The sequence below is a fragment of the Diadema antillarum genome, unplaced genomic scaffold (genome assembly GCF_040938485.1).
Source record: "Diadema antillarum isolate AM-2024a unplaced genomic scaffold, OU_Dant_1.0 seq00001589_RagTag, whole genome shotgun sequence".
Classification (NCBI taxonomy): Eukaryota; Metazoa; Echinodermata; class Echinoidea; order Diadematoida; family Diadematidae; genus Diadema; species Diadema antillarum.
Window position 1 is genome coordinate 48,035 of NW_027272306.1, and position 14,003 is coordinate 62,037.

The window sequence follows — 14,003 nt, forward strand, 5'->3', positions numbered from 1 at the left end:
AATTTGAGGTTTCATTCACATAAGCACGGACCACAGCCTTCCTTAATCAGCCCCACCGAATTTATTTATGTTTTCATGGTATTTAAGTACTAGTAGTTGCACATTTTGGAATTCTCATTTCTCTTTTACCCCAATAAACTCAGAATGACATGCTGTAAGCTTTAGTAGTTCTGGTTTTGTTAATTTTCTGGAATTTTGCAGATATTTCCAAGAACAGGCCATTGTTTTATGAATTATGATTATAAAGTTGATTTTTATCATAAGCCTTTGGCAGCCTGTGTGTTAAGGAAATTTAAAATCGATTATATCTTTTGATAAAACAGGGCCCTGGTCTCTTTTTATTTCATTCTATGTCGGAAGTGAGTGGTATGCATGTATAATTGGCTCAAAGACTTTCATAAACTCCTTCTTTGACACCATTTTCGACACATCTGCCTCTGATTGAACTGTATTTGTAGTGTCAATGTGTAATTCCATTTTGTCTACAAGTTCATGTTTTTGTGTTTTAAAGAGGTCTTTCTTCAGCATTGTTTCATGTGTTCATGCATGGTCCGAGATAGCATTAAAGCAGTAGGCTGATAAGCATGTGATTCATTTTACCTGTAACGATCCCAAATCCAAGTTGTTTTTGGTTGTTTTCTAAAGCTATACTTTATGACATGGATGTCCATTTCATTCTGCAAGAAAAGTGAAAATGTGTTGAATTTTCTGTATATTTTCCTTTTATAGTTCTTCAGATGTGACATCACAAACTTTAGTAGTCTTCTTTCCCCCTCTCTAGGGTACTGCAGGGTAGATGGAGTACTTATGTCATACATGTATTGGCAGCGGTATAGTGACACTCATTTCATCATCTATTTTGTTTTGAGTGTGTTTTTGTTTTGTTTTTTACACTACACTTCTGTACAGCACTTGAAGTATGGTACTATTCCATCTGTATTGGTAATTAAAAAGGAGATATTACATGGTACATGTACATGTTTATGCAGGAAAGGTATAGCATACTCCGTGAGGTGCAGAGGATTATAGGGCTCAACTTTCAATAACTGAAATGATATGTGATCTAAACATAAGCGAACCCGCAAAGCAAAGGAAACCAAACATCTTTTTGCCCTCCATGTTTACTTCTTTTATTGGTAAACTACATACCAGCATTGCTAGTCTCTTATAGTTTGTGTGAGCTGGTTTCTCTTGTTTTAAGCTTAGGGACCAGACTTGTATGCAAACTGCTACGTTGCATCATAGTTAATTCAAAGCAAATTAGAGACACCATGTGAAACCTTATGTAGGAATCTTAGACTTGGTGTTGGAGATGAATGAATACAGAATAAAAACGAACTGTGATTTTACTATGTAAACTCAGCAATACATTGTTGGAGAAGTAGTGTAAAAGCTGTTATTTTTGCATACTGATATTTGTGCAAATGAAGGGGCCACAGACATTTTTGCCAGATGTTCTTTCGTGATTTGACACCTAGCCCGTTGAGACGGGCTGATTTGCTACAACGCTCATAGACACCTGCCCAATTATATTGGGAATTGTCCTCAGCGGGTTAAGCTATCGCAAGCCTAGTGCACAAATTCCTGTACATTCCCAATATTTTTGCATGTTAAGTTTGCAGCCCAACAGTACAACATTTATGAAATTAACAACTTTTACAGTATTGCTCCAGAAATAAAGGAAATATTTCAAGTCACATGTGAATTTCTTTTGTTCAACTTGATACATACCAGTGATTCTGCACCTTGGCAAATGTTCTCTTTTTATTTTCCTATCAAAAGAATGCTGTTGCTTGTTGAAACAGTCTGCCTGTTTATCTTACTGTATGGCATTGACTCTGTGGAATTTTTATTTCTTGAGTCCCTTGGTTGTATCATGACCGCAGTTTAATGAAAGAGCAAGTTATATTTCAAATTGTATTATGTCTATCACATGAAATACAGAACTTTCTATGTTATGTCATGTTTGTACTACAGTGCATACTGTGTTGCAGCTTCAGTTCTTGAAAATTGTGTAGGGCAATAGGGATAGAGGCAAGACAAATTACATTGCCAAGATCTTTCAAAGTATATCAGAGGTCACTGAGCACCTACATCTAGTCTTTAGTGGAAACGCAAATTCGCAGTACTACACAGAAAAATATATATGTGCACTTACGTGGGATACATGTATTGGATCATATGTTTATGAAGTTATGTGTGTATGCCTTTATGATCTTTATGATTGTGCCTCTGTATCTGATTGATTAAATTGAATGATTTGTCAGCATCAGAAATGTTGTCAATTGTGACTTTTGTAGACTAGTTTAGTTTTATTGTCAGGGAAAGGAAGATGAATCTTAAAGGCACATGGTCCCAGTAGTGTAGAGGGTGCTTTTGAATAATAGTGCCAATCACCATTAGCACTGATACGTAGATGCTGAAGTTGAGCTGTCAAGAGTAAAGCGCGTAGGTGTTGCTAGGAAACGTTGCCTTCGTTGTCTTCTCTGCGCATCACACAGTACATGGATTTAGTAAAGTCGGGGTGCGTGCATATGTGCTTCTTAGTATGACATCCCAAAAGAAGTTTGCTAAAGCTGCCATCCCCCTCAGTCGAATCATGAGCCGAACTGTGATTGAACCACTGACTACAGTGGATTGGACTTCTTCGGACTCAGTGAAATAGGTCACAGCGTAAATGCTAAAGAGGAGTCGATAACATAGGTCTCTATAGGAAACAAGTTTTGCGCCCACATATGCAGTTTACTAAACCAAGGGGACCAGGTGCCTTTAATGAATGATACTGTGTACCCCCGAGGTGAGTTGTTCATTGATAGACTACATTAAGGCAATGTAGACAGGGAGAGTGTGAAAATAGACCCGAAAGTTATTACTATTCAAACGGTTCTTGATAACGACAGAAATTAATCAACATTTGAATGTTGGACGGTTCCAGTATAATATCATGAGGTATCCTGAGTCCCAAGACAATTTAAAATATTTCTTGTTCATGGCCATGTGATAAAGATGCCGTGAAATATGGCTATACTTCACGAGAGAGAGAGAGAGGGAGATCTTACTGTATGCTCATTACCCGTGTTACCTGTGAAAGTATGAAAATACATGTAATACAGTTGTAGCAAGTGCAGTTGTATATGATAATCTAGCATGACATCTAAGACAAAGGAGACACCCTGTCAGTATTTCTTCTTCTGGTCAAGTCTGCTTCCTTAAATTAACTGAAAATTCTGACTGACTGAGGTAACTCCCCTCCCTCCCTTACAGGTGTTTATAATAAGAAGGGAAACATTATGTTAACATTTAATGTAAATTGTTGCTTCTTATGTTTTTTTTTTTGTGTGTGTGTGTGCAAGAAGCAAAAAAAGCAAAACAAAACTAAACACCAAAAACAAACAATAAAAGATGTGTGACACATCACAATCATATGACTGGTCCAAGCATTACAAGGTGCTCATTGGATTCCTTGTTAGATTATTACATACTACATTGTATTACAAACACTATCATGTGATGCATGTGTTGGTCAAGGATGTGTTGAATCTGTGTCTATACATGTACTTTCATGCAAACATTGTCAATCGCAGGACAGATACATGTATGCTGCCCTCTCCAGCCATCCTATAGGAACTACCGGTATACAACAATCTGTGAAGTCAAAATAATTAAATTGTGATACTTGCACTAAGATGGACAACACACACATGTACACACATCCTTTTGTTGTCGAGTATTGCCTTCCAGGAAACTGCTTTACAGTATGTAGAATTTCACTGGACTGTACGATGTACACTTTTTTTTTTGGTGCTGTAATCAAATATTTAGCAACAGGGTGACATTGCACATATTTACCTACATGATTGTATCAAGTACAGTGGTATGTTGTGTGAACCTTAACTGCTCTGTGACTGCCAAAATTGTCATTGTATCGGGCCATTTTATTGATGCTTCGCTGCAAATCTTTCATCCCTGATTAATGACAATGTCAAATGAAATGCCAAATAAAATGCATGCGTTTGCAGCAAGAGCTTCTACATATACATTCTACAGAATTTGATATAAATTATATATAAATGCTATATTAAATTGAATTAAATAAATTTGTTATTAATTACATATAAATTCTACAGAATTTGTATTGTTACGAATCTAGTACGTCCCTATCTTTTCCTCGGGCCGGCCATCTTTTCAAGCAATGCTTATAATGGCGGCCTTCTACATAATCGTTTCTTAGCTACAATTGTTATTGTAATCACTGCTGCATAGACATGCATATTGTATATCATATCATTAATTTTCTTTCATATCGTTGTTTATGCAAGTCAAACGACTCTGTGTTAAATTTCCATTGTATATTTCCTACATGTTCATGATTATTATGTACATCATATTACATCTTGCATGGAGTACTAGTACACCATGTATGTTAGCTTGTGTATACAGACCCCTTCCCGGAGTCTGTTCGTCTAGCAGTCATTCACTTATCCATTTGTCAAATCAGACACAAACACACATACACATACACACACACGCACACACGCACACACACACACACACACACACACACACACACACACACACACACACACACACACACACACACACACACACACACACACACAGAAACACACTCACACACACACAAACACACACACACACACACACACACAGAGCATACATCGGTCATCAGCCCTCATGCGCATAACTACACCTAAACAGAAGACTATCCAACCACTTGAGTTAGCTAAGAAAGAGACAGGAAAATCCAGTAGCTACTGCATCTTTTGCGTTTATATTTCATCAGAAATAAAAATATCACTTCGAACTATTTGCTCCGGGTACAAAAAGGAAAGGCTAAGGAGTATTTCTTTATACAAGGTGCCTGGGGAGAAAATACTGGATGATCAACACTGAATACAATCAAAACAGAAAATTTTATATCATTGCATCAAACACCAAAGAGTAACATGTGTTCCACTCTAGAACACAATACACTCAGAACGGTAAACTCCTAAATGCTTCCAGTATGGCATAAGGTGTGTGCAACACAATAAGCAAGGATTTGGTTCCACTGCAAATTTGAATATCATATCAGAATACAAACACAACAAACATGACCAAATATTTCATAATAGCAAAAAAAAAAAATGCATTAAAAAAATGTAATCCCAAAGAGAGCAAATATACCACATTACACATTATTTTGCACTTTACTTAAAATGAACAGCACCTAGTCAGTGTGAATGTCGGTCAATGACAGTTCAGGTGATTACATTTTTCACTACTAGACCGTGCTGTCACTTCATTTTTTTTCCCCACAACAGAAGTGAAACTAGAAATGTCGCTATGGCGCCTGATGCCTCCGCCATAATGCATGATTCTCCCAATAGGCATATAGTACAATGTCTTCACAATGTGTGATCCATGACAGTTTCACATAACTGGCAAAATATTGATATGACAGGTTTGTCAGAAATGACTTGAATGTTCACTTTCCTTGAACTGGGTTTGCTATAATTGTCGAAGAGTGCAGGTACACATATTTGGGGAATTGAGAATTTTTACTTGAATTCTGACGGACCCTTTTATAAGTTTATGCATTGATTGAATAATTTCCAAGGTATGAAGAAAGAGTGCAATTACAGTACAAAATAGATTTTTTTTTTTTTTTTTTTTTGGGGGGGGGGGGGGCATTGAAACCGGCCTTTGACCCTTAACCTTTGACCTTTGACATTCTGGCTGGAAATTTCCTGGAGAATCTCCATTAGGTACTGCATGTATATATTAAGTTTGAAAACTAATAATGCAAGCATTTCATATACTAGTGTATGAGGGAAATACTAAAATATTGAGGAGTTGACCTTGACCTTTGACCCCAAGACTATTAACCTATGACCCCTCAATTCCCTAGATAATCTCTGCCAGTCAGTACATGCGTATGTACCAAGTTCCACGAAGATACATTGAACCATTTGTGAGAAAAGTGATATTACAACATTTTCACCTAACCTTTGACCTTTTGACCTTTGACCTTATGACATGAAACTCTCTCTGGAGAATCTTTATGCAGTAGTACATGTCTACACCAAGTTTCAAGAAAATACCTTAGGGCATTGCATAGATATTGGGGAAATAGCAACATTTTTAGCATTTGACCTTGACCTTTTGACCTTTGACCTCTTGCCAATGTCACTAAAATCTACTCAACTAATTGTCCCATCATACATCATCCTTGGACCAAGTTTGGTGAAAGCTGCTTCATCCAGTTTTGAGTTATCACGTAAACAGATAAATTTCAGGATTTGACCTTGATCTTTGACCTTTGACCTCAGTCCGATTTCACTAAAAAACTAATCAAGTAATTGTCCAATCATACATCATCCTCCGACAAAGTTTGGTGAAATTTGCTCCATCCAGTCTTGAGTTATCACGTAAACGGATACAATTTCATGATTTGACCTTGACCTTTGACCTTTGGCAGATTTCACCCAAAATCTAATCAACTAATTGCCCCATCATACTTTATACTTGGACCAAGTTTGGCAAAATTCAAGTCAATATTACTCAAGTTATCGCGTAAACGAAAGCGGACGGACGTACGGACGTAAGGACGTACGGACGTACAGACGTACGGACGTACGTACGGACGGACGGACAACCCGAAAACATAATGCCTCCGGCACCACTTCGTGGCGGAGGCATAAAAAGGATTAGCATTACATTAAGTGGCCTTTGATTTTTTTATCTTTTTTTAGACACAATAACCATTTTAAGTCACCAATGCTCTTAGCAATAATAAAATGTATGCTTAAAGGGACAATCCAGATGATTTTTCTCATTTCACATCATGTAGGACATAAATCGATAGTGCCATCTGTATAGCTTGTGGAATTTATTGTGGTTTTAGAGCAGATAAACCAATTCTCTGATGACCCCAAAACATTTTTTTTTTTTGTAACATATCACTATGAATTCTGAACCTCTGTACCATTATACCCAGCATGACCAATTTATAGATGTTCAAGCACCGAAGTCCAAAAATCAGCCGGAAGTCTCCTTTAATTCCTGGATATCAAATCATCTGATACATACAGTTCTTTGTTCTCTTTTATTGAGTTACCAATCAATCTTGACAACTGGGGAATTAACCCTCTCCTACTGGCGACCTGGTCGCTATGTTTAATCCCCCTTGGACTCAGCACTTCTAGGAGGCTATGGATTAACGTCATCTATCAGTCAGTCAGAGCTCAAGTGACTGTAATGAGACATAAAACGATCTGCTACTTTAATAGTTTCAATTTAAGTCCAGAGGACCAGATCGATCGAGTTATCTAATGAACACTGTTTATACCTGGTGTTTCGCTTCACACAAAAAGTCACTGATGCTTGTATGGCACACATCTTTACTTGTACAATATCTCAATGAGGTTCAAGAGATGATAACATTCTCTCCTATAATACATTTACACATTATTGCACTTTTCTTCAACATACATGGCAATGTCTCATTTGTACAAATTATCTTACACTGGAAACATCCCTGCACACGAGTACCATTCAAAGCAGGAATGGTACATTCACACAGGTGGTAAATGAGTACATGTACGTTGTACTCCTCATGAACAAACAATATCTAGTGATTTGCTTACAATTATAGTATGCAAAATACATGTATATCTGGTAACATGACATTTGGTACAGAGGAGATTTGCATTTACATCATCATAGGCTACTGAGTGCTCACTTCCTCAAAAAAGTATTGTATTGTATAGCATGTACAAAGCATTGATTACATGCAAACAAAACATGAACTATTCCCTCATGAATAAATGTGCCTATCTGCAGTACTGTGCTCAAAAGAATAACTGTTTTTATATCCCATGAATCTTTTTAAATCAGATAAAAAAACAAGCCATAGTTTATCATACTATTTACTTCTCTGAACTAGCAGCAGTGATAAAATTAGGTACAGTTGAACCTCTCTTATCCGGCCTCCCTTTATCCGGATCTCTCTATTATACAGATGCAATCTCGCCGTGATTTTTTTAAATAATAATTACGGGAGGAAAGGGGGATTCCCAACTCCTTGAGAACTCCTACACAAACACACATGAATTACATGTACTTGATACATTTCTTAATAATTATTTAGGTAAATCATCCCAAGAATTTATAAAAGAAAATGATTTCATTCTTGCAAACACGAACCTCTATTTTGGGGTCTGTTACTGAGTGTAACAATGAAAAGGTTGCAGTATACACATTACTACATGTGGTACTACAATGGGCTACATCAGTACATGTGTATGTACAAAGTGTATATGTACGTGTCTAAAGCATTGAGTCCCCCGTATCCGGCCAAATCCCTTATCCGGATGAGCCCCGGTCCCGACTTGTCCGGATACGAGAGGTTCAACTGTACATACTGCATTTTAGAATGGTTCTCTAGCTGTAAATGATGATGATGATGATGATAATAATAATAATACTAACAACAATAATATCAATAACATTTTAAAATATTATAGTAAATGTTGCATCTGTAACCCAATTAGAATTTTGAAGTACAGCCAGTATTACATAAAAACAAAACTAGATGCTTTTTTTGATAGATATTGGGAACTAGAGGTGCAAAGAAAAAGGCAATGCCGGAGCAGGCAAATGATTGTCCTTAACATACTGTGATGTTCCTCATGTAGGCCTACTGTATACTTAGAGATGCAATACATGGCTTGAACATACACAAACACACTTAGAATATTGGGGCTGTGTACTGGGTGGAAGTTAACAATGCACATGTGTGTTCAATTTCATACATGTATCAAATACACAAAATATGATTGACATTCAACAAAAATGTTTGTCCAATGTCAAACCTAGAGGTGCTCACAATCAAATTTCCTCAAACCCTGTAAGAATTCTGGATATTCACCAGAACATTTTACAAACATTTTGCTCTCAATACAGAGTCATTGTCAAGAGAAACCAGCAGGTGATGTGTACCACTTGGCAATGACTTGAAGTTAGAAAATAGTTGTATGAGAAGCATTCTGACTATCCTCTTTCTTAACAAATGATATTTTGTGCAAGCATAAAGACATTGCACACATTATTGCTAAACCCACAGGCAAAAGTCGAATTTAGTTTAATCATAGTTTTACATGTAGCATTCATAATCTGCAGCTGATTTTGTGTACTTTTGTTCAATTCCAGAAAATATTAGGACTTTGTGCAATTTCCTGTTCACCATAGATTTTGGACACACACACACAAAAGTGATATTTCCAAACCAATAAGAGGAATTTCATCTGTTAATGACATGTTGTCATATAAACTCACTTGTCCATTAATTCACTTACAGGGTATTCAAATCATCTTTTGGCAACAACACTCTATTGAACTTCAGATCCTTATACGCTTCTGGCATAAACATTGTCATATCACCAAAGTGGTTTCTCTGTACCGTGGTATCAATTTCCTGATGATACCATTTAACATACAATGATCGATGTCTATACTGTCCATATGTGAAAATGGGCCCTTGGAATGATTCTAAGTACACTGTGCCTATTTCAGCTTGTGACCATACTGATACTAACACAAGTGCTCAAAGACACATTTTCATTTGGACAGACATGCGTATGGCTATGTAATTCAAGTTAAACCTCAACTCATGTGTACTACATGTAGATACAGTGTATGTTAATACATGTACATACTAGAATCCTTCTATTCAACTCAACTTATACATTGTATCATTATACCTGAATCAATAATCTACAATGCATGGCAAACTCAATTGCAAGGTAACATTTAAAGAAAATACAAATATACAGCATATAAACAAAAATAGAAAAACGAAGTTTTTTTTTTTAAATTCCTTTTTGGACACTATTTCATATTTTGAAAAACTATAAAACAGTATAAAATATGGCAAAAATCAAAAGGAAGGTGTTTTTGAGTGTGATCATGCCAACTTTTGAAAGTTTGGCTTCAGAACTAATAATCATTTACCAATATCATATAGTATTTGGGAAAGGATTGGAACTGTGGTTGCATCAGCATCAAGAACAAAAAGCACCAGTTTTGGGTGAGTTGAAAGTTCATTTCATAAGCAGCTTCTTCATGCAATGAGAGGGTAGGTAAAAACAGTCAAAAAAACAGACTGAATTTTAAAGATCTATGCACCTTGTTGTAATAATCTAAAACACATATTTATAATTTGCAAATAATTTCAGCCATCTTGCTTGGTGGCTTGTAAACTTTCATTCTCCCCTGACTGAGTAGTAATGCAAGTTTGGCACTCCATTTGATACATCTATGATATTTTTATTACTAATTACATTGTACTAAAAGAAAATATGAATAGCACAAGGATGTCATGTACTTGGAATGTCCACAAGCAGCAAGATGCTGATTCCCTCTCTTCTTTGCAATTAACAGATGACAGCTGGTTTAGGATTGGTTATCAGACACAAAAGCTGCATTCTGTGCAGTATAGGCTTCAAAATATGTACCTGCCTTCAAATACTAGAGAGAGTGCGAAGCTTGTTATCTGTATGATAGAATCAAAGAAAGTCAATGATGATCTGGCATTATTTCAGAATTCACATCACTGCCGACTTTTCACATGTGGCTGAGCACCGCGTAAGAATACCTGCACCTTATTGCAATGGAAATACAAATTATGCAAATAATATCAACTCTTTTTGCAATTTGTTTTCTTCAGCTGATCAGCTGGTGCCTGCGATATGAGCAATGTCTAAAACATAGGATCAGAATCCTCCTCCGAGTCCCATCCGCTAGATTCAATCGGAGGACCATCCTTGTCGAAATCGACCTCGACTTCGTATTGGAAATCGGGGTCTCCGGGCTTCCTTCTGTTCTTTTCAAACGTCTCGTCCATAATGGCCTTCTTTTCCTTCAGCGCCCGGTCGTCCAGCTTGTTGAGGTTCTCGTCGGGGTCGATGCCCATGTCGGCGCCGATCTTGTTGAGGGCGTCGTCGAGGCGCATCCCACCCTGCCGCTCCTGGATGACGCGGAGGAGCTTCTCCAGCTGGCGTGGACTGATCTGCTGAATGAGCTCCCGGTGCTTGGGGTTGGAGCTCAGCTCCTCGATGGTGCTCTTGATGTTGGAGTGCTTGTTGAACTTGCGCAGAGGGAGCGAACGCTGCCGCTTCTTGCCAGACCGCTCTTCGATGTAAGTCACGATCAGTGTTGGCGGATCAACCCTGATCCCACACTTCTTTGGCATTAGTGCCATTATTGATAGAAATTCTTGGGTTGCGGGTGACTGATCTAAGAATCTCCAGATAAGCCTTCTGCAGCCAAGTCATCAAAATGAAGACTCTGGCATCTGAAAATAAGCAAGTGAGAAGATAGTTTTATAACTTTAGCAGTACAATCAAACATTCGGGGGGGGTGGGGGGGGGGGTCCCAGTGATTATGATATGTACAAAAATGAATACGTACCAATTTTAAGGCAATCTGGACTTGATGTGGTCCCTCAGATACCAGACCTGGCTAAAACAGTGGCTCAGCTTCAAAGTATATCTAGCAAAGTTACAGATGATAACTTAAGTGTATAAACTTTATATAATAATGTTATTGCAAATAGAGCTCTCTGAAGCAGCACCTCTACTTAGCTCTTCTTAAGTTGATTTACAACATGATTTAAAATGAAATGCAGATTAAGTTTTGCAAGAAATCATACAACACCCTTCTGAAGTACTTACTTTCTGGTAGAAATTTCTTTTTCCTTTCTTTGTGAGAATCATCTGTGCATAAAACTCCAAGATGACAAACCTTTTCCCACTTTTTTAAACAAGTTTTTCACAGTAAAAAGCCAGACAACAGTTGCATGCAGTATTTGCACACATGATAAAGAAATGGTCTCCACCCTGAACTGTGATATCTTTATAATCATTATTGACATGTAAAACTCAAGTTGAAATTCAAAGATGCTGTCTTGTCTCTGAAGGTGAAAAAAAAGTGTACATCCCCCAGTAGGATCCAGGATGCCGCAAAAATCCACCGGCTTGGTCTTTACTTCCACCTAGCAAATTTTAATAGAGTTTGTATATAACTGAAATACATTTTGCATATGGCATATTTGTAAATACACTCCGTCCGTTGGCCTTTTGATGTCACCGTGTAAGTTAACCCCGGCACGGGGCGCTGTAACCCGACTCGGTACGGGTTGGGGTCGCTGGTGCGGTTACGTGTATGTGTATCATCCCTGTATAGCTTCCTACAAAAAGCTGCAACAGGGATTACTTTTTCAAGTTTCAAGATGCCCCGTTGCACTTCACAACAGCTGGAAGTTCTAGTCTTCTCACAGTTCCTTCAATTCTACACGACATTCTATGTAACATGTTAGTACATAGTCATAGAGCAGGCAGGAGAATTGCAATCACTTAAGTGGGGACACTGTCACTGATCTTTGTAATGTTTAATGTTAGACCTCTTTAGACAACTCCTAACGTTAGAGTCGAGATCAGTGCAGTGGGGCCGGCCAGTGGGTGGCGGTGCAGTGCAGTGGGGCCCATGACCATGATGACTATTGCATGCCACTACTACATTTTGATTGTACTCCTTTTTTACGTCCTTGGCCTAGGCTGCCGGCGCGCTAGGGGACGAACAGTGAGGACAACACACACAATTCACAATTTATCATCTACGGCCTCATTCATTACACTGCATACTCAATTGAGCCAAGTAAATTTATTGTGGGACCAGGTTAGCCCGACCAGACGCCGTACGTGCGTAGCACGTACCGCTATTTAGAATTATAATAGGGTCTAGATCTATTATAATTTCTATACACCGAGCGACTGGGCTGTGCCTGTACGTAGCATGTAGCAGCTAGCACTACGCAGCTCAGCTGTGTGTCTATATGACTATAGAATAGAAACTTAATATTTACTAGATTCTAGTTAGGACCAGGTTACGTCAAGTACAACGTATGATTTTCAAAAAGCGGCGTCAGGCTGTCTGGCATATCAAGACTTTTAAGACAGCGTATGCCTCCTTCATTTAAATTGTTATTCATGTCATGTGCAATGTTATTTGCGCAAACTTTCTCCTGACACGATATTGAATATGTGGGGCATGAGATACGCAAGAAAAAAAAAAGGCCACTGCATGTGCACAAGACCTACACACGAGTCATTTTACAAGGGTTTAACCGATCATATACGATACATTGATATCATAAGAGGTATCCCACCTACCTGGAAATATTTGCAAACACGATGTAGGGGTCTTCGTTGACGAATTTGCTCTGTTCTATAGGTATAACTATTAAAAGATCAGTTTCCATCTATTATGTTGTTCATTCAAATTGAGTGGCAGACTATGGTACGCCAAGTGATCAACCTACTGCATATTGTGTGGTCAATATTACTTAGAATAAATGGGAAATGGTCAAGCGAGACAGAGCGCCATCTGTTGTTACGAATGAAATACTTCAGATGCATAATGTTGACTTGACTGATTATGTTGAATCATGGTACCCTAAACGTTTGAATAATCATTTTATTATGGCCAAATTTATTTCAGTCTGCAAGAATCTTCAGTCTATTGAAGGAGGCAGACTTAATCAGAAGAAGAAGAAGAAATGATTATCTAAATACGTGCCACATATCTTAAAACAGCGTTTTCTACAATTTTTCTTCAGAGTACTTGGATAACACCATCGCATAAAATCCTTCCAAACCAAGATTCTGTCAGTACATTGTATTATCATCTGTCAATCATTGCCAAAGTTCTGATATGAATAATAAAAGACATTATAGAATGCACCTTCCCGAACCCGAGTATGATTTGCATGTTTCTATTTTAGTAATACGATTAACAAAAACATTGCAGGGAAACTAGGTAACATTACTTGCAAGGAAAATACGTGTTTTTATTACATAATAGCTTTCATCAATGGACAACAGTTACTGTATACGAGTAGTTGTTCATCACTCCAAAGTTTCATGGATATTTAGACACTTAGGCTC

General features: G+C 37.7%; 1 protein-coding gene across 1 annotated transcript; it reads right to left on the minus strand.

Moving 5' to 3' along the window:
- Positions 1 to 10,620: 10,620 nt before the first annotated feature.
- LOC139710931 (centrosomal protein of 19 kDa-like) lies at positions 10,621 to 13,279 on the minus strand. The gene is made up of 2 exons (XM_071622856.1): positions 13,230 to 13,279; positions 10,621 to 11,353 (listed from the first exon to the last, which is right to left on the minus strand). Exon 2 carries the CDS (start codon positions 11,258 to 11,260, stop codon positions 10,760 to 10,762), a length of 501 nt encoding a protein of 166 aa, XP_071478957.1. The 5' UTR covers positions 11,261 to 11,353; positions 13,230 to 13,279; the 3' UTR covers positions 10,621 to 10,759.
- Between the last annotated feature and the right edge of the window lie 724 nt (positions 13,280 to 14,003).